This window comes from Pogoniulus pusillus, chromosome 10, assembly GCF_015220805.1.
Source record: "Pogoniulus pusillus isolate bPogPus1 chromosome 10, bPogPus1.pri, whole genome shotgun sequence".
Taxonomy (NCBI): Eukaryota; Metazoa; Chordata; class Aves; order Piciformes; family Lybiidae; genus Pogoniulus; species Pogoniulus pusillus.
The window spans coordinates 8930645-8952442 of NC_087273.1; the positions used below are offsets into that span (position 1 = coordinate 8930645).

General features: G+C 43.8%; 1 protein-coding gene across 44 annotated transcripts in view; it reads left to right on the forward strand.

The window, feature by feature from the left end:
- The window catches only part of ANK2 (ankyrin 2), a 333329-nt gene that overhangs the window by 214433 nt on the left and 97098 nt on the right, over positions 1 to 21798 (forward strand). For all 44 annotated transcript variants that reach the window (XM_064149794.1, XM_064149789.1, XM_064149786.1 and 41 more), the window contains 2 exons: positions 1138 to 1236; positions 19169 to 19267. In XM_064149794.1, the coding sequence (XP_064005864.1) occupies positions 1138 to 1236; positions 19169 to 19267 (198 nt within the window). The remainder of the gene's footprint in view (positions 1 to 1137; positions 1237 to 19168; positions 19268 to 21798) is intronic.

Genomic DNA, 21798 nt, shown 5'->3' on the forward strand with positions numbered 1-21798 from the left:
CCAAGTGCCACATCCAACCCTGCCTTGAACAGCTCCAGGGACGGCGACTCCACCACCTCCCCAGGCAGCCCATTCCAGTGTCCAATGACTCTCTCAGTGAAGAACTTTCTCCTCACCTCCAGCCTAAATTTCCCCTGGCGCAGCCTGAGGCTGTGTCCTCTTGTTCTGGTGCTGGCCACCTGAGAGAAGAGAGCAACCTCCTCCTGGCCACAACCTCCTCTCAGGTAGTTGTAGACAGCAATAAGGTCACCCCTGAGCCTCCTCTTCTCCAGGGAGCCTCCTCTTCTCCAGGATAATAAAAATACCTCAGTGATAATGTTATTTGTATTATGACCTGTGAGTCTGTGTTCTTTGAAGTGAATCAGTAGGAAATGAAGAGGGAAAGATTATTATTTGTACAACCTGTTTCCAGAGGAAGCATTAAAAGGTTTCAGTGATTTCCAGTGATAACTTCCCATTCTAGAAAGATTTATTTTTTTATTGTGCAGTGCATCTCTTAAACTTAATGCCTTTCAAAGACAGGCATTTTAATTTTATGCCAATTAGAGAAGATTAAAAAAGATAGAGGGAAAAAATAAATCCCTGTCATTGTTCAAGGCTGGGTTGGATGAGGCTTTGAGCAACCTGGTCTAATGGAAGGGGTTCCCGCCCCTGGCAGGGAGTTGGAACTGGATGATCTTTAAGGTCTCTTCCAACCTAAACCTTTCTATGACTTTATGATTTATTTTCTCTGTTTAAAATGTTGGTTTCTGTCAGATTTTCCTCTTGGGCCTTGTACTCGTAAATCTTATTTTACATCTTATTCACAGCTTGGATTTCAGGACTGCTGGATATTGTGCCCTGTGGAAGGTGCAGGGATGAAACAAACCCCGTTAGTCTGGACTAAACTTTGAAAGTTTTCCCCATGCCCCAGTCTTATTCCATAATTTCACTCAATATTTATGTTAGGTTGTTAACCTCATGCAGCCACTCGAAATCTTCATGGCAGCTGTTACCAGTGCTGTCCCCTGTGATGTTTGTGGAATATCATGGAACTGCAAAGTGAAACTTGTGCTCAAAACATGAGTGTTATAAAGAGTTGCTGGTTGAAATTTTTCTTGGTGAAGGGTAATGTCTTTTTGTTCTCTCCTGTAACAGAAAGGGAATACAGCCCTGCACATCGCATCCCTAGCAGGACAAGCTGAAGTTGTCAAAGTTCTGGTTAAGGAAGGAGCCAATATTAATGCACAATCTCAGGTATGATGCTGTTTTTCCTCTTAAAAAGTTATTTAGTGAGATGTGATTCCAAGCCTGACCCAGCAGCACGTGGAGGCTTACATGGCAGTTGCTGGTAAGTAGAATAAAAGTAACTGACAATATACTCATTGTGTGACTGAAATCTTTCAGGAGTTTTTAGTGTACTGTCATAAGTTGCTTCTGAAGTGTTGCATTGTGTATATAGAAATATGAATCATGCTTGAGCTGGATTTGAGCAGTTGTGATGGTTTGGGTGTAACCTACCCCCCCACACTTAAGAAATCACCCAGACTAGACTCAGCCAAACAGGAAATTGGAATGAAGCTTTATATTTACAGCTCAGCACAATATACAAGCAGATATTTACAATATATACAGCTACATACAGAAATAGACAAGGTAAAAAAAGGTAATGCAGAAAGACAACAGCCCTCCTAGAAACCAGAGTCCCCAGGAGGGGCTCCCAACCACCCTTCCACCTCCTTTCCACCCCTCTACCTTATCCTAGACTTTGCCTTATGTTCAAGGTGAGTTTGGAGAATCGGCCAGGGGAGTTTAGAAGCAGATGGTTTAGTTACACAGACAGCAGGTTAGAGAGAGAAGGAAGACAGCCAGAGCCAGAGAGAGCAACTCTCTTAACTATATTTATGTTCTTGTTTTTTACATCTCAGCAAGTCTATGAGTGAAGTAGACATCATTGTTTCCTTTTCACATCCTATAATTCTTCTCACCAAAATAGCTGGCTTCAAACTAGCACATGAACTAGCAAATGAAGAAGGCTTGGTGTATACAATTATTTTTCATGGTTACTTGCTTAAAAACTTGCAGATAACTAACTCCAGGCTTCTGAACTAATTCTTTGTGCAAGCAAAAAGGCTCAAAACCAAGGTTTGGAATGCAGATTTGAGTTGGGGGAATTCCCTTTGTCCTGGCAAGCAAACAAAAAATCCATTAAGGATTAGGAAGAATTTATCTAGTAAATAATTGATTAATGCTTGTAAATGCTACTTTAGCTATGGCAACTGTCTGTAGCTGTGAAGAACTGAACAGGTGGTGTAGATGAGGGCCACATGAAGAAACTGCACCTTCCTGAAGCATCCAGTCAGCTTGTGACATTCTCAGAGTAAATCCTGGAGCTAACTAACAGTGTTCAGACTGAGTCTGAGTGCGTTGTTCTGTGATCACAAACGCCACTTTTGCAGTCACAGTGTAAGTTAAGAGGAGGAGGAAAACAAGGCATGCTTCAGGGGTAGATTGATTTCAAAATACATTTTCCTAACACTTACTGTCTGTGGGCAAATCCATAGAGTCACAGAGTGGGAGGGACCTCTGGAGATCATCTAGTCCAACCTTGCTGCCAGAGCAGAGTCACCTGGAGCAAGCTGCCCACATAATGGCCATTGGCTCAGTTTTGCTGCAGTATGTGAGCAGAACAGGAGTGAGCTGATCTGATGGTGCCCTTAGGGACTACCTTTGTCAAGATAAGTTTGTAAAAGGTTTGGATTTCTCAGAGTCCACCCTAAGTCTGTTCCCATATCTTCCTTTCCCAGATCTGGCAAACTGGGACCTCGAAGGATTTTTGCTATTTGATGTTACAGGTTTGTGGTGGACAGGGTAAAGTAAGTAGAGAGCAGGAGATGCACAAAGAGGTTTCTGAAATGAGTAGGATTGTCTGTACCTTTAGATTTCAAGATGAGAGAGAAACTGAGATGATCTTGAAACCGACTGCTAGATTTTAAAAGTCTTTTCTTCATTGTGCTGTTTGCCCCAAAGCAACTGCTAAAGAGCTCTCTCAGCACAACTGATGGTCAATTACTCCCCATGCTCCATTTCCATTAAAGATAAGAAATGTTGTGATTCCATTTCTTCATACATTTATCAGCCTTTTCATGCATAGAAGATGATACAGTAATGTCTTTAATGTTAGGATTTTGAGCATTGCTAAGAGAAATAATTGTAAAAATGATCTTTTTCATGGATCATTTTCAAGAAGTCTTCCTAAAGGCTTTTCCTTATGCTGGCAAAATCAAGGAAATTAAAAAGAATCCTGCCAGAACTGGAAGTTTTTACAGATATTATTTTGTACAATATTCTAAGCACTTTTATTGTTAGCACTGAGTGCTCTGTGCAATGTACACACACCTGTTCATAGCCATTTGTTACTGGAATTAACTGAATGAATCTGGAAGACATTATTTTTTCCCCAGCTTTGCTCACTGGTTGCTTCCAGACAGGATGAATCCAAAGTCTTGAGATACAGATGTCCTGCATTTGTGCCATGTTGTCTTGATTAAATAAGTCTTGTTGACTTCAGTGGGAGAGTGAATCCTTAGTGCAGTGTGATTCAGCTGTAGGGAGCTTTGGGTTGTGTCTGTGCTTTTCCAGAAGAGATGGATAATAGTTGCTTCAGGAAGGATATGTTTAGAGGCTCTTGGTGCTGCCACTTAGGGAGGACTTCTAGTGGAAGGTGTCACTTTGTAGGGACTGCTCTGTTGTATGGTTTTCTGGTCACAGAATCACTGAATTAACCAGGTTGGAAAAGACCTTCAAGATCATTGAATCCAACCTATCACCTAACACATTCTAATTAACTAAAACATGGCACTAAGTGAGCATGGTCTTAGTGAACATGGTCCAAGCACTGTGAACAACTGCAGATACAGAGAGGTGTGTGACCTACATGTGTTGTCTTCTGAGTAAATGGTCACTGCAGTTGGGTTGTGTTCATTGATAGTGTTCAGCACTTTGAATAGGATTTGTGTGTGAACATTCACACATGTGCCCATAGAGCCACTAGTTTGAATCTAAGTTAGCATGGGTTGTGTCTGTGATGTGGGTTAGTTTTTTCTAAGCCTTAGCAGGCTCCAAAGAGTTTAGTTCTAATTCTGATTTGCCAAAGGTTCCCCTTAGAAATGTAAATGAAAAGTGACTTCTGACTTCTTTCTGCCCTGTGAATGGAATGAGGATAATGGATGCTGCCCTTCTGCTCAAGTATGTGTTGGTATGCTCAAGAATTGCTCACAGAGAAGAAAACAAAAAATGTCAAAATGAGTAAAGAACAGACACATGATTTATGATAAAAGATCAAGAAAGATTGAGCTGACTAAAACCAGTCAGAAAAGTCAAATATGAAGTTACACAAGAAAAAGAGAATGACTGAATAAAATAGCTTTGAATACTGAAATGCTAAGTTGTTTTGTCAGGAAATATGTTGAGGAAAAGGTGGAAAGAAAAAAAATCCTATTAGGAAAGAGCTTAATTAAGAAAGTAAGAAATGAACAAAAATGCCAATTAAAGTTAAAGCTGAATATGTGAGATTGTGACTGGAATGCCCAGTTTATCTTTCTTACATTTATCTCAGTTCTTTGCTTTACTGAATCATAGAATCAACCAGGTTGGAAGAGACCTCCAAGATCATCCAGTCCAACCTAGCACCCAGCCCTAGCCAGTCAACTTAGACCATGGCACTAAGTGCCTCATCCAGTCTTTTCTTGAACACCTCAAGGGACGGTGCCTCCACCACCTCCCTGGGCAGCCCATTCCAATGGGAAATCACTCTCTCTGTGAAGAACTTCCTCCTAACATCCAGCCTAGACCTACCCTGGCACAACCTGAGACTGTGTGCCCTTGTTCTATTGCTGGTTGTCTGGGAGAAGAGGCCAACCCCCACCTGGCTACAACCTCCCTCCAGGTAGCTGTAGACAGCAATGAGGTCCCCCCTGAGCCTCCTCTTCTCCAGGCTAAACAGCCCCAGCTCCCTCAGCCTCTCCTCATAGGGTTTGTGTTCCAGGCCCTTCACCAGCTTTGTTGCCCTTCTCTGGACACCTTCCAGCACCTCAACATCTCTCTTGAATTGAGGAGCCCAGAACTGGACACAGTACTCAAGGTGTGGCCTGACCAGTGCTGAGTACAGGGGAATAACCTCTCTGCTTAAAAATCGATGCTATATTGTCAGTCTTTCCATTCTCTCCTTGGTATCTCTGTTATTTCACACTTTATTTTCTTTAGTCCTCTGCTAAATGCTATTTGTTGCTTATGATTTAGTGCCAGTGAAGTTACTCAGGCTGCTCCATAACATCCTCTTTTTAAAGAATCTGCTGTCCGTTTCTTTCCCATTTCCAGCGATGAAAATTTGCCATAGTGACAAAATTTCTTCACTGATGATAAACTGATAGATAAAAGAGTGTATTCTCAAATCTAGTTATCTCAATTTATTGTTTTTCCTTTCCCCTTCTTCATTAAATTACATAAATCTCTGGCTTTTATCAAAACTGAGCACCAGTGACATCTGCAACACCGCACTGGTTTCCCAGTTCCTTGCCACAACAGACTAACAGAATTATCTCAGCAAATGCTATTAAAACCATTCTAACCACAGAGATTACAAAGCCCATCTGTGCTATCGGACACTGTTCAGCATTCAGGGCTTTGATTTTTATGGATTTTGGGTCTCTATTAGATTACTTTGCCCTTCAGTTTCCTGCTGGCCTTCAGAGCTGTTCTTTCGTTCATCTTCCTCTCCTGAAAAGTCTGCTTCTTTGGAGCTAAGACATCACTGCTGCTATTTTTAGAGAAGTAATTTCTCTTTTGCTACAAAACCTAATTGCACAGTGCTTACTAATTGAATGACTCCACTTTCACCTGCATGTGTATCATTTGAGAAGCTGACATCTTCCCTGATTGTGTTTCAGGCAAACCCTGAAATGAGGGCACGCCCAGGAATGGACAGAGACTCGGGAGCTGCTGCTGGTCCTTTTTTTGGCTTGCTTCCAAATATGACAATTGTGCAGTTGTTAGGCTCCATTAGAATCACCTTTTGTTATGAGTATGGTTGGAGAAAATGTGTTTATATAATGAGTGTCTATAAAAACCTTTGCTTGGTTGATTCTGCTCATAGCGCAGTGAAAAAAAACTAATCTCTGCAGTTCCTCTTCATGATTTGGCCATGATTTTTGGTTGTGTATGGATCTGACCAAGCTACTCTCAGTGATAATACCAAATCTTGTTTGGGGACTGGCTGGTACAAACTGTGGTGTGGTCAGCAGGAGCAGGGAGGTCATTCTGCCCCTGTACTCTGCACTGGTCAGACCACACCTCGAGTACTGCGTTCAGTTCTGGGCCCCCCAGTTTAGGAAGGACACTGAGATGCTTGAGCGTGTCCAGAGAAGGGCGACGAGGCTGGTGAGAGGCCTCGAGCACAAGCCCTACGAGGAGAGGCTTAGGGAGCTGGGGTTGTTTAGCCTGGAGAAGAGGAGGCTCAGGGGTGACCTTATTGCTGTCTACAACTACCTGAAGGGTGGTTGTGGCCAGGAGGAGGTTGCTCTCTTCTCTCAGGTGGCCAGCTCCAGAACAAGAGGACACAGCCTCAGGCTGCGCCAGGGGAAATTTCGGCTCGAGGTGAGGAGAAAGTTCTTCACTGAGAGAGTCATTAGGCACTGGAATGGGCTGCCTGGGGAGGTGGTGGAGTCGTCGTCCCTGGGGCAGTTCAAGGCAAGGTTGGATGTGGCACTTGGTGCCATGGTCTAGCCTTGGGCACTGTGGTAAAGGGTTGGACTAGATGATCTGTGAGGTCTCTTCCAACCTTGGTGATACTGTGATACTGTGATACTGTGGGTAACAGGCTGTATCTCTGAGCTTTGATTGCATTTCCATGCAGGGCAGAACAAGGGCATCCCATGGAATTCTGAACCAGTCCTAAGGAGTCATTGAAATGTTTCATTGGGCAGAACCATAGAAGTGGCATTGGCCACTTAGCTTTCTTTCACACACTCTGATGACATACTTTCTCTGAGCCCAGTGGTATTCTCCTTTCACAGTGGAATCCTTGCAGAACTTGTAAGATCCTTACAGAACGTAAAAAGACCTTTAAGATCATCAAGTCCAAGACCACCAGCACCACCATGTCATAACTAAACTATGTCCCTAGGCATCATATCTTCTTTACCCCAACCCTGGTCTTAGTGTTGATTGTGCTTTGTAACCTTCCCCACAAATGTCTACTTCTGTGACGTATCAGGAATTCTTAGACCAGTTCTTGACCTTTTTTTTTCCCCCAGGTAGAAGAAATGTCATCATATTTAGTTATTCCAGCCTTTGCCTTTGCTTAATTACTGTTTGTCTTTGTCGAAGTCAGATTGTATCATCTGCCTCCTGCAGGCATCAAAGATGTGTGGTAACTGCAGTGTTAGCTACCCTGACTGCTGTAATCTTAATAACTGAGTCTGCCTGGTAGCTGCTAAGGTTATGCTGTGCTCACCACTTCATTTAGGGGCCCTAGCAAAAGGAAGAGCTACCTTTTAATCATCAGATTATTTAAAGTGACCCAGATACAGAAAGCAAGGATTAGGTAAATCAGTCCTGCCCAAAGCTGATCTTGTTATTTAAAAGCTCTCTGGTTTCCTTTCCTCGATGTCCTGCTCTAAGCTCATTGCAAACACATTAGGCAAGAAATATTTCTGTTTAATTTACTCCTGTCGTGCTTACCACTGCCTGTTTCAAAACCTAAGAGATGCAGTCCTGACTGCTAGAGTGTTCTTGTCCAGACTATTCATCAGATTGAAGCGATTCTTAGGGTAGCCCAAAATGCCCAGCCTCACTATGCTTTCCCTCAAAGGAGAGCTGGTCGAATGTCCATATGAAATGTTACCACGGAAGCAAAGGGAGGATTTAAATGATTCTTACAGAAGTGATCAGCTTGTCTCTCAGGGTGCCCTCGGATTTGCTTTCCCAGAGATTGCTCTCCCCATGGTCTGTGGAGATAATCTTACCTCCAGAACCGAGCGTGTTTTGCAGAGTATTTGCTACCCCATTATGACAAAAGGTTTTAATTCTGCCAGCAGAGCTTTCTGCTTTTGCATTGGTATTTTCAGAGAGACAGATTTTTTGCTGCTGTGTATCAAGAGAAGTCATTTAGCTACAGTTCATCGTTGCTAATGTAATAAAGGATCAGGCCCATTATCTCCTCACTGGAAAGGGAAAAAAAGGAAGAAATGCCTTCTGGAGGATTGGATGGATTTTGAGATGTAAACAAAAGCAGTACAGTAAGGGCAACAAAAGAACAGATCTGTTTATTCATCCTGCCTTAAATTAGTCCCAGTTTCAGCTGCCTGTCTCCTACAGTGAGTGTCATTAATGATAAAGAACTCTAATTCCTGATCTTGAGGTAAAATCTCAGATAGCCGTGGAAGAGGAGCTGAGCAGGATGTCCATGCATGCAAAGCTGATGTGGTACTTAGGGACTGACACTCCATTACAGGATGAGTCACAACCAAAGAAACACAAACAGTTTATTTATACATTTAATCCAACATTGTCTTCCAGCCCTCCACCATATACGTGAAGTAAATTGTTGGTTTCAGTACTGCTTTTCCTTGACCATGTTTGAAAGGCAAACCCCAAATATTGTTTTGGATGACTGCCCAGAATTCAAATGCAGTGCTCTGCCCTAGTGCAGCTTTTGGGTCCTAACCCATGGCCTGCATCAAGGTTATGTGTTCCCATCCATGACTAATCTGTTCTGTGCCCATTTTTCTCCATCAGCTCAATTTCTGCGACAGGTTCCTTCTATGAAAATGACATTTCCAAGGCAGAGAACATATTGCTTTCTCCCTGGCTGTGTTTCAGGCTTTGTTGTTGCTTTGCTGTTCTCATGGAGAAAATGGTGATATTTGAAGCTGCTAAAATAGAATGTTTGTGCTCTTTAAATTTGGCATCAGAGCTAGGAAGTGACTTAGAGTAAAACACACTTCCCAAGAGGGGTGTTCTTGTAACACTGAGGTAACAGGTGTCAGATACATAGTGCTGCAGTTGGAGTTCTGTGTGATTGCTCATGATTGAGCTGACCAAGCTCACCACAGTCCTAGACAACATCATTTATCCACGGGCTTTGTCATTATTGCAGTGGTGTCAGTATAGAGTGGAAAACACTATTTATATTACTAGGGAATTAGTGGGACAGCTGAGGGGGTGGTGCTATTTTCAGTGTAGGCTTCTGTGTCACTCCATGTTTTTAATTTATTTATTACAAATTAGTTTTCTCTAATCTGTCCTCTCAAGTAAATGCTCTTTCCTTGTTTTGCTTGTTTGGCTCGGTAAATTAGAACACCATCCTCCCTAAATCCAGTTGTTTCTGGCCTAAATGCTCTTCTCAGCTTTAATCTTTAGTCTCTGGGACTCTACAGGCCTCAGCATCTGCTGTGTGTGATGAATGTCAGGATTGTCACTTAAATGCTCAGCTAACACTTGCTGGGGAATTTCACAGTAGGTCAGAACCCAGTAACTCTCCTGTGCCCTTACAGATGTGCCATTTTCTATCAAATAGTTCTGTGCTCACAAATGCTCTCACCTCATCTCTGTGTCATCCTTTTCAACACACTTTTCCCAGCTTTATTATAAAAGAAATTAATCCCCCAGGAAGAAAATGAGTATATGCTAATGTGCTGCTTGTTTTTAAACACAGGGGAAAGAATCTGGTCAGAAAACAGAAGGTGCTTTCATCCATACCAGAAATCCACATTCCATAATTTGCCTCGTTGTTGGTATAGCCACAAGATGCTTTTACTGTGTCAGACTTTCTCCTAATGTGGCTGTAGGGCAGACCAAAAGTCATAAAATCAGAGAATGGCTCAGGTTGGAAGGGATTTGGCGTTTAATAACTCCAAGTGCAGGGTGCTGCACTTTGGCCACAGCAACCCCATGGAGAGATACAGGCTGGGGTCGGAGTGGCTGGAGAGCAGCCAGACAGAGAGGGATCTGGGGGTGCTGATTGATACCCGCCTGAACATGAGCCAGCAGTGTGCCCAGGTGGCCAAGAGAGCCAGTGGCATCCTGGCCTGCATCAGGAATGGTGTGGTCAGCAGGAGCAGGGAGGTCATTCTGCCCCTGTACTCTGCACTGGTTAGACCACACCTTGAGTACTGTGTTCAGTTCTGGGCCCCCCAGTTTAGGAGGGACATTGAGATGCTTGAGCGTGTCCAGAGAAGGGCGACGAGGCTGGGGAGAGGCCTCGAGCACAGCCCTATGAGGAGAGGCTGAGGGAGCTGGGGTTGTTTAGCCTGGAGAAGAGGAGGCTCAGGGGTGACCTTATTGCTGTCTACAACTACCTGAGGGGTGGTTGTGGCCAGGGGGAAGTTGCTCTCTTCTCTCAGGTGGCCAGCACCAGAACAAGAGGACACAGCCTCAGGCTGCGCCAGGGGAAATTTAGGCTGGAGGTGAGGAGAAAGTTCTTCACTGAGAGAGTCATTGGACACTGGAATGGGCTGCCCAGGGAGGTGGTGGAGTCGCCGTCCCTGGAGCTGTTCAAGGCAAGGTTGGATGTGGCACTTGGTGCCATGGTCTAGCCTTGAGCTCTGTGGTAATAGGTTGGACTTGATGATCCATGAGGTCTCTTCCAACCTTGGTGATACTGTGAATTCAGAGATCATCTACTCCAACCTCCCTGCTATGGGCAAGGGTGCCTTTCAACTAGACTCAGCTGCTCAAGGTTTCATCCTTGAACACCTCCAGGGAGGGGACATCCACAATCTTCTTGGGCAGCCTGTTCTAGGTTCTCACCACCCTCATCCTGAAGAATTTCTTCCTAAGTCACCTCAGTGAAAGTTTTAGACTTAGAGTGTACTCAGAGGGGCAGGAGGACAAGAGGGAAGCAGAGTTGAGGGAAGCAGAATTCAGGGAAGGATCATGAACTAAATTATGTTTATGAAAGGCCCAGTCTGGATTTTTTTGCACTAGTCGTTGTTTAGTGCTTCTCCTTATGCTTGTAGCTTAATCAGACTCTGTTCTGGGATCCTGAGAAGAACATATAGATGAATATCAAACTGTCTTCTTAGCATTTCAATTTTAGACAAATAGATATGGTGAAGCATTTGAAGATAAATCAAGCAGTGTGCAAGTAATACATTGCCCCCTCTTGGTAATTGCCACCATCACTACAGACACACTGGAGAAAAAAGGGCAGTAGTTTTCCAGGAGTTTTAGTTGTTTTCAGCTTGTGAAAGCTAAATTACATCAGCTGAAAAAAACCAAAGAGAAATGGTTTTTAATGTATAGAGTCTTATAGAGTTAATCAATACTTAAAGTTCTGGTTCTGGTGGTAAACATGCTTCTAATCCTCTTTAGCCTTAAATGTAATAAAGGGTAGTTTCCTCCTATCCACTTTTGCATTCTCAATTTCATGCTGCTTAAGCTGTCAGTTGAACAAGATGGGCTCTTGATTTGAACATCTTCAGTCTCCCTTTGGAGTTTGGCTGTATGGCAAAATGAAATTCCTCAGGCACCTTAGATTTGGTAACTTAAAATTAAATGCTGTGATTTTTCTCTGTAGCAAAGCTTCTCAAATCTGACAATTGTGTATGCCTGAATATAAATATAGATGCAGTAGTACAAATATTGAGATTTTCTTCTTGAAAAAGATTATGGATGGCATGCTTGTTTTGCAGAAATTGTATTCTAATGGAAAAGAAAGAGGCAGGAGTGAGTAATGGATAAAGTTGCCACTATATAAAACTTCCAGAATTTGGTGTAAACTAACAATAAAAAACACAGGAGGCTTTTAAAATTTGAAATAGGTACCTTGATCTATCCTTAATTCACCCTTTTAGTCAGAGAATCTCTCCTGCTAAATACAGTCCTCTTATGAAGAGTTTATTTTTAGGCTGTGCTGAAAATAATGCTCTGAGCAGAATGCACAGCAAAGTTCCCAGAATTGGGATACTGTTGGCTCTGTTGAGTTGTGTGTTCTTAATTTAGCCTACAGTGTGGCACTTCTTTGTGACTAGCACATTGCATGGGTGAAAACTAATGGCTTGGATTGTTAGGGCAATTTTCACTCAGTCACTGCTTGGGAAGGCATCTCTGGAGGTTATTTGGTCCCACAGCCCTGCTCAACCAGGCCTACCTAGACCAGCTTGCCCAAGAATGTGTCCAGATGAGTTTTGAACATCTCTAAAATGGAAACTCCACAGCTTGTCTGGATGACCTCTGCCAGGGCTTGGTCACCCTCACAGTAATAGAAGTGTTTCAAGATGCTCAGAGGAACTCTCCTGGACTTCAGTTTGTGCCTTTTCCTTCCCTGCCTGACACTCTCCTGTTTGAGAGTGAATAAACAGCCTTTGCTGGAGGGATTATTTCCTCTCCTGTGGAGATGACTGGAGACTGAGATAAAGGGAAACAGCAGGTGAAGGTAGAGTTACTGTCTTTTAACTGTTAAGGTGAGATGTAGATGTTACTGGTTTAGACTCATGGGGAAAACAGGAAGCTGAATTATATGTCACTGAATAAAGATTTCAGGAACTTGCCACTGTTGCTGAAGTTGAGCAATATTCAGAAGAGCAGAAAAAGTCCAGAAGCAGTTATTGAACTCAAAGACATGCACCCAAATAACCCAGATGATCATGATCTTACTGTGTAAAATGATATATTAACATATGGCCATAAATTGGAAGACTTCTAATGTGTGAGCTGCTTCATGAGTGACCTAAGCTTGCTTCATTCTTCTGTCATCCCTTGTGTCAGTATCTGTTCCTTTCTGGAGCTGACTTAAAAATGCAGCAAGCAGAAAGAGAAGGAGGCAAAGGAAAGAAGATAGAGACAATTTCACAAAGCCTTCTCTTAGACTGTGTTAAGGGCCAGGTCCTATGAGGGAAACTCTAGAGTGACCTAAAGGAAACTGATTTTCCTATGGACAGTCTTTTGTGCACAGAACCTTCTCTGAAGGCTGCAGAACTGTAGTAAAGATTGCAGAAAAAGCCTAACTCATTTCATTTTCATTTGTGACCTTCAGAAAAATAACTTTTCACTTTCCTTAGTACAAAACAAAACTAGGGGGAGAAGGCTACCAAAGCATCCACCCAAAACTGGGACACTGAAATGAAGAGGCTGAGAAGGCAACTGGTTTGGGTCAGGCAATCCTGCTGGTTGTGTTGACCCCCTGACTGGTAATTACATCTTGAAGAATAAGTAGGAATGAGCATTTGGTGTCTGTCAACAATTGCATTAGATGTCAGTTGTCTCATCTTCCCTGCTGATCTTCAAACAGAGTCCCACACAGTTCCTGGAGGCCTTTACAATAAACCAGATGTGGCCATCTAGGCTTATATCATTTATTTAATCACAGGATATGTGGCGTCCCAGAGGCAAATTGAGGATAAAAATAATACATCTCTATTTTTTCCCTCTCTTCCTTGTCAGTATGGGGAGATGTGTATGGGTATATGGGATACAGCTGCTATAGGAATTAGGCACTAAAGGACAAGTCTTCATGGGCAGCGTCATCATCAGTCAAACACACTGAATCACAGAATTAACCAGGTTGGAAGAGACCTCTAGGATCATTGAGTCCAACCTATCACCTAACCCTTCTAATTAACTAAACCATAGCACTAAGTGCCTCATGCCATTGGCTACTTGGCAGGATTTGGGAGGTCATACACTCACCCAGGTTGGAAGGGACCTCTAAAGGTCATCTAGTCCAGCCCCCTGTAGTGAGCAGGAACATCTGCAACTAGATCAAGTTGCCCAGTGCCCTGTTAATCCTCACCTTGAATATCTCCAGAGATGGGGCCTCAACCACCTCTCTCAGTGCTTCTGATAATTTTTGTCCCCCATGCAAAGGGTATAATTCCTTGAAACCTGCCATAGAGGGCAGGTCCAGCAAGCTCTAGAACTGGTTGTGTGTTTTTATGAATGCTCTGATAATCCCTCAGCTTCTTCAGACTGCTCTTCATTAGGGCTTGGGCAAAATGGAGTGATACAAATTCTGACTCATATATAGGCTTGCCAATTTGCATTAATAGCTTGAAGAATCATTGAGAGCTACTCATTTTCTCAAATTAGCAGTAAATCAGTGAATGTAGGAGAAAGAATGGAGTATGAAATATACTTTGTTCAGTGTTAATTTCTCTTTCTAGCTTCACATTCTAGCAGTAAACATCTCGCAGTATACATTGGTAAGGATAATGAAATCTGAGTGCTCTGTCCTCACTACAAATACTCTGATGAAGTCATTGTTTGCAAGTGAATGCTACATATCATTACAAAATTAATTTCTGCTTTCCAGACCATGCACAAAATCTAAACATACAGAGATAACATAATTACACAGCAGGACTTTCAGCAAAAGCAAAAGAAAGTGCATTTCTTCTTTGCCAGGTCATATTTAGAAGCCCCAGTCAGTATTCTGACTTGAATACTGGGCTGTGTTTATATACTGTGGGATCATAAGCTGCAGGAAAGTTTATTGGGCTGGAGGTAAATTTATTTGCCACCATAAAAGAAACCAATAAATGTTTTATATCCCATTGCACATACTGAAAGAAGGAGGGGAGAGGTCAGTCTCCTTTGCAATGTGGTTATGGAGAATCATTAAGCAAAATGTCATAGATTCAGTAAAAGACACTGTTAGGACAGTGAAAGCAAAGTCTAGGGAAAACATGTTTTCTTCAATTTGCAGAGATCTGAGGTCTTGAGCTTTGAAATAGCTCTAGAAGCAGACCAGAGAAACCAAGCTCTTTGAAATGAAAGGATGAGAAACTGGAAAGGGGATTTTAGATTGACAGAAGAAAAAGGGGTGCAGGGAAGGATATGCTTTTGTTGTGGGCATTTGCATTTACTGCAGGACTAGAGAGACATAAACTGGCAGGACAGGATACAGACAGATGCGTCATAGAAACTGTGCAGGCTGGGAGGAGGCAGGGAAGTCTTAGGGTCTAGTGGAGCAGTGAGAGGGAAGAGCTCCTCTGGGACTACCAGGTAATCCCACTGGGCAGAGCTCTCCAGGTAGAGCAATAACACTGGGAATCCTTAAACTGGAGTTTTCTGATCAAGAACTACAAATGTTGAGGTCAAGAAACCTGCAATTAGAAGCTCTGAAACCAGTTCTTCACCAATCAGACTTCACCCAACCAGCAGAAATAAGCCAGGCTTGACCTTGCCTTTGGGAGGAGTTCAGGAGAATCTCCTTCAGCGTGTCTGCAATTAGCAGTTTTTCAGAGAGACCTTGGCATGCTGTTGCAACCCCCAAAATAAGCTAGATTTGAAGAAAATATATGCAGTAGTCTTAAACTATAGAGCTTGAAGGGGAAAAAAAAACTAAGGCTATGATTTTATGTGCAGGGATTTCTGTAGCCCTGATTGCTGTAGTTCCAGGTGTGATCCCAGCACACAAAGAGGTTCTTTTTACAATGGGCACTCCTCTGGATCTCTGTGTGGAAAAGCACTTCATACTTTGTGGTACTACACGGTCATGAAGTCATTTATGTATTGTTTATTGTCTCCTAATCCAGGATTTATTGTCCTGATCCTGTTCCGGAACTGGGGACTTGAGTTGATTAAAAATAGGGGGGGGGGGGGGAAAGATTCTTTAAAGCTTTTAAGCAAATTGATTTAGTCTGGCTTGAAAATTCTCATATTCCTTGAATTTATATTAGTTGGTGTGATCCTTGTATTCATCCATCTAATACCCAGGGCTAGAAGGATTTTGCAAAGGGCACAATTGGCAGGTCTAAAAACCTGCTACATTAGACTCCAACGTTAGAATGCTGATGAGGCAGCTGGAAACTTACTTCTGCCCAGTAGGTTGCCTTTTCGTTTCCTTCCAGAGAGGGAAGGGAAGGCAGAGCAGCCAGCAAGCTTGGCTCCCTGGGGTTCTCTCAGTGCTCTTCTGGACAAGTGCAATCAAAACAAACCCAATCTGTTCATCGTGCCCACTGCCAGCTCAGTCCCTAGCCCTGGCAACCTTCTGCCCTTCTGCACCTTCATAATGACACACTGGCAGCGTTCCTGCCTTTTACACCATGAGGACATCTCTTACCTCCCCCACCTTCTTAAGGAGGTGTCTGAGGAGCAGCCAGGAGACCAGCTGACCTGCCAGCTCCCCCAGCCCTGGTGTGGACGTGGAAGAGGCTTGTACCTGGTTTTAATGGTGATGAGGGCATGGAGTCAGTCATCAGCAAGTTTGCAGATGACACCAAGCTGGGGGCAGATGTGGCTGGGTTGGAGGGCAGAAGGGCTCTGCAGCAGGACCTTGACCACCTGGACAGATGGGCAGAGTCCAATGGGATGGGGTTCAATAGCTCCAAGTGCAGGGTGCTGCACTTTGGCCACAACAACCCCATGCAGAGATGCAGGCTAGGGTCGGAGTGGCTGCAGAGCAGCCAGACAGAGAGGGATCTGGGGGTGCTGATTGATACCCACCTGAACATGAGCCAGCAGTGTGCCCAGGTGGCCAAGAGAGCCAGTGGCATCCTGGCCTGCATCAGGAATGGTGTGGTCAGCAGGAGCAGGGAGGTCATTCTGCCCCTGTACTCTGCACTGGTTAGACCACACCTTGAGTACTGTGTTCAGTTCTGGGCCCCCCAGTTTAGGAGGGACATTGAGATGCTTGAGCATGTCCAGAGAAGGGCGACGAGGCTGGTGAGAGGCCTTGAGCACAGCCCTACGAGGAGAGGCTGAGGGAGCTGGGATTGGTTAGCCTGGAGAAGAGGAGGCTCAGGGGTGACCTTATTGCTGTCTACAACTACCTGAGGGGAGGTTGTAGCCAGGAGGAGGTTGCTCTCTTCTCTCAGGTGGCCAGCGCCAGAACAAGAGGACACAGCCTCAAGCTACGCCAGGGGAGATTTAGGCTGGAGGTGAGGAGAAAGTTCTTCCCTGAGAGAGTCATTGGACACTGGAATGGGCTGCCCGGGGAGGTGGTGGAGTCGCCGTCCCTGGAGCTGTTCAAGGCAGGATTGGACGTGGCACTTGGTGCCATGGTCTAGCCTTGAGCTCTGTGGTAAAGGGTTGGACTTGATGATCTGTGAGGTCTCTTCCAACCCTGATGATACTGTGATACTGTGATGTGAGAGGAGAGAACCTGCCCATAGAAAGGCTGACCTTACTGTGAGGAGGCTTCTTCATGTCTAACCTGAATTTTGTCTCCAGCAGCCTTACTAAACTAGAGGCTCTTCTACTTGTTTCAGTCATGATGAACATGCACAACAGGCTTTTTACCCTCCTCTTTAAAGACTGTTATCTTGTTTGCATTACATTTTCCCTTTCCAGACAGAACACCACCAATCACTAGTCTTTCCTGAAGGAAAAATAGCTTCCCCAGGGAGATATATTTTTACACCAGTACAGTGACTGGCTTCATTACACCAGAATGAGCTCATTGACCAGTGGCCCTCTGTTAGACCACTTTGACCTTCAGGTCCTTTTCTGCAGAATACTTTTACAACTTTTCATTCCCTGTTTCTGTAGTTTGTTTTTCCTGCAGTAGTAGAGAAGATGGTGGAGAATAGTGGAGAAAATGTGTCCTTACTAAATTACATTTCCAGCTCTCTTCTTCAGGGTTGACAGGAACCTTTTAAGTTATGAGCCTGTTGTGTGGTGTGCTTGCAGACCATCTTGTTCATGCTCCCTGGAACTTCTATAAGAATACTCTTCTCCATCCTGCAGGTCAACGCTGAGACTCTTGGATAACACTTGCCACAGACAGACCCCTGTGCAAGGCCACTGAGAATACATCCCAAGAGTCTGGCACTGAGCTGCTGCTAACTGTTCTCTTGTGCTGTTTCTTAATTGTGTGTCCCACAGTTTTGAAGCAAATGCCAGAATATTATGCAGGGCAATAGAGAGAAGATTCTGCCCCTTTACTCAGCTCTTGCGAGACCTCACCTCAAATACAACATCCAGTCCTGGTGTCCCCATCATAAGAAGGACACAGAGTTTGTGTTTCTAATCAATTTGCCTGTAGTTGGATAGGCTTAGAAGAATGGTTTTAATTCTTGCATTATGCAAAGCAGATTCTTTTAAGGGCTCTAGGACAATTTAACAAGTGTTTGTGGTGAAATGCTAGATGAATTTACTGTGTGGTCAGAAATACAGTTGATACTTGCAAAGTTGAGTTCCTTTCTGGTTGGTGATTTGCAATGTTTTATGTATTACAGGATTGTATGTAGTGTGTTAAGCCTTTGTCATCTCTACTCAGCTTGTCATGAGATACAGAGTTTATGGTCTCCAGGGTATGATGTCTTTGGTTAAGTTAATGTAATAAATGGAGGAAACTTTTGCCTTCCTGTCAGCTTTCATAAAACTTTATTGCCAGCTTTGCAGTCCTGGAGCATTATGAGCAAGTGTGCTAGTTTGAAGCAGGCTAGAACTAGCTGCTAGTTCTGAAGCAGGTGAGAAGAACTAGATTACAGGCTGTGAAAGGAAAACAATGGTGATGTCTACTTCCTTCATAGGCTTGCTGAGATGTATAGGAACAAGAAATAAAAACATAGATAACCACTCTCACTTGGGCTGCTGCTGGGGAACTCGCTGAGCTGCATCTTGCTCTCTAACCTCACTCTCCATTTTGGACTAATCCACTTTGCTTCCTAACCCCCCTGGCCAAACCTCCATTCTTCCTTGGGACTGGGGTAAGGTTGAGAGGGGTAGGGGGAAGGTGAATGGGCAGTTGAGAGCCCCTCCTGGGGCCTCAGGTTTCTGGGAGGGGAGTTGAGTTTCTGTATTACCTTTTTACTTTGTATATTTCTGTCTATAATTGTATATACTGTAAATATCTGCTTGTATATTGTGCCAGCTGTAAATACAAGCTTCATTCATATTTCCAGAGCTGGCTGAGTCTAGTCTGAGTGATTTCTAAAGTGGGGGGGAGGAGGGCAGGGAACACCCAAACCATCACAGCAAGGGATGTCTGTATTAAGCCAGTGTGTGTCTATTGCTTCTCTGGTATATGTGGCAAAAGAAAACGAGTGTGGAAGCATGTAGAGGTGGGTGGGTTTAAATGGCATTAAATGTTGCCACATTGAGTGGCAAAAAATTTGCTCTATTTACAACCTTAAAACATTTCAATTAAAGCACAAATGCATTTTTAGCTGATTATTTATTTGAGGTTCATGATTGTTAATCTAGTCTCTTTTCTCATGATCATCTTTTCTCATATTCTTCCTAGAATGGCTTTACTCCTTTATATATGGCAGCTCAAGAGAACCACATTGAAGTGGTGAAATATCTCCTGGAGAATGGAGCCAACCAAAGCACAGCTACTGAGGTGAGCTATATTTTTCCTTCCACACAAATGCTCTCATTTGCCTTTCCCTTTATGTTCAGATCACTTCGAGTCAGAAGATTGAGAGTATGTTGAGAACTTTTGCACTTTCATTGCAGCGAGTTTTATTTATGTATCTCATCTTTTGCACAGAAGACAAGGGTGAATGGTTCTGGAAGTGGTGAAAAGCCAAGAGATGAAATCCAGCCTGATTCATTTGACAGCAAAATTTAGTGAGCCCAGGATTTTCACCTTCAGTTCTTGCCCATTTCTCCTATCAGCTGTCTGGAAAATTTTCTGAGAAATTAATCAGGCTTTGAAGAGAGGACCCTAGGGCTGTAGAAATTACAGGAGGACAAGGTGGTAATTGTCAGGGGAATGGAGTGAATGGTAGATCAATCATAAGCTAAGTGGAGAGGTACAGCATTTGCCTTGGACAGATTTATGTCTCTGACGAAGCCCATGAAGGCTGAAGCATCTAGGAATGCCATCCCATGAGCAACAGGGCTGTCTTTGTGCTGCCTTTTTGTTTGCACTGGAAGAGCTGAGCAAAAATGGGTGAATAGAAGATTATAGCATGTGTCTTCCAGTTCCTGGCTGCATCAGGGGTCTTCTGGGGAAGGTAGATGGGAGGCTTGCTTCAGCTCTTCCTCAGCCATCTGAAAAGTGTGGCAAAATGTGGCTGACATAGTTAGGACTCTGAAGACCTTGTCCAGAAGGGTGTCTGAGTGTAGTATAACATAGAAAACGCCTCCAGCAATTAGTGTTAACAATTACTATTTGGTGAGCTTCCTGTGAGATTAAACGAGTTCAAAATCTTTCACTTCATAGAGAGAAAGAGCAGAGGCACAGAAATGAGGAGTGGAGTAGAATCTTTGTGGTGCTGGGTGCACAGAACCATTCTGGTAGAAAGGAGCATCAGGAGGTCACTTGCTCCAGCCTCCTGCTCCTGTTCCCTTAAGTGAGGAATGATGGAAGCTCAATCTCCTTGACCAGCTCAGTTCCTTTGATCCTGAGCTTTGTTATGACTTTGCACGACCTATAATATTGTATGTGATTAGCGTAAGTTGGAAATCAAATGGAAAGGATCACATCAGTGAGCTCAGCAGGCAGTGGCTTGTTTTCTCCTCAGATACCTTATTTCTGCTGCTGGACCACATGAGTGCAAACACACAGGAGGATGATTTTAATTGCTAGGTTCTGGATTGACCTGCAGTGCTGCAAACCTGCAGGAACATCAGTGTAAGCAGGGCAGACAGCTGGGTAAGAGAGGTGAACCTCCATCTCAAGAGGAACTGAATCAGAAGAACTTCCTTTTGCAGATGGGAAGATTTGAGGGCAAGGGGGAAACTCCTGGGTCCTATGACTGGGCTCATTCTCTTTCCTTTCCTTTTGTTCTCCTTCTGCTGAATGTTCTTTTGTTCCAAGCCTTTGACATGAGTGACCAGACTCTGTGCTGGCTTTGTGTTAGTTCTCTGGGTATCGATGTGCCATGTGAAGCAGTAATAGGGGAACTCCTGTGAGAGCCTTTGCTCGTGTCTTACTTTTCCTTAGTCCATACAGAAGCTTCTGGAAACCATTCTGGATTGCTTTCACAAATGGATGAATTTGAAATGATGCTTTCTTTTCTTTCCTTCAAACCAAACTGCTAACGTTAACAGCTGTTCCACTGTCCCTTCTTTCAATGGATACTGTACCACTTGATGACAGCTCCTAAAATAATCTTCCCATGGCCTGCCTGGATGGTGATCACATTACGTGTCAGCTTTCTGACCTGTGAAATCCTGTCCAATTGCCAGGCAACGTGGCAGAAACACTCCATGGGAAGGAGCTGAGGGAAACTGTGGCTCTCCAGGAGCTCAGCCCAGCTACACCCCGCAGTCACCTGCTTCCAGCCTGTCTCCAAGTAACTTTTCCTGGCTGGGATGGTCAGATGCAGTGGGAATTCATTCATTAGTTTACAGGCTGAGTTTACAATCCAAGTCTGTCTTCTGCCAGCAGAAAGGTCAGTTCTCACTTTTGTAGCTTGGAAAGTAAAGGCTCTCTTCTCCCTTGTCACCTGACTGGATAGTTTTGGGTTCAGGTCTTGCCGAGTTGATGGTTTCAGTCATTTGAGTGTTACCGGAGAAAGCCCTGAGCCCCTGCCCTCTTTCACAGCTGCCCAGAGTTAGTGTCATGAACAGAATGAAGAAATGGTACAGTAGATAAGGTGAGATGGCAGCTTGAACTGTGGATGCCACTGAAATGCAGAGGGAAGGACCTTCTGTCTGGCATAGAAGGTTGGCTGTCCTCGTGGGGGCAGGTGGGAAAAGAAACGCTTTCTCTGAACTCCAGTCAGCCAAGCTTGCCAGAAGCAATAGGAGAGGGAATGCTGGAAGTTGTGTCCTTTTAGAGAAGGCTGAAAGATAAAGTGCTGCAAATCACATGGATGATCTTGTCTTTGAAGCTTTGCAAGTTGCACTGCCTTTAGGTACTTTCGGTTTCCTCTAACGCTTCTATACATGAATGTGTACAAAATGAGGGTAAGGATGAGC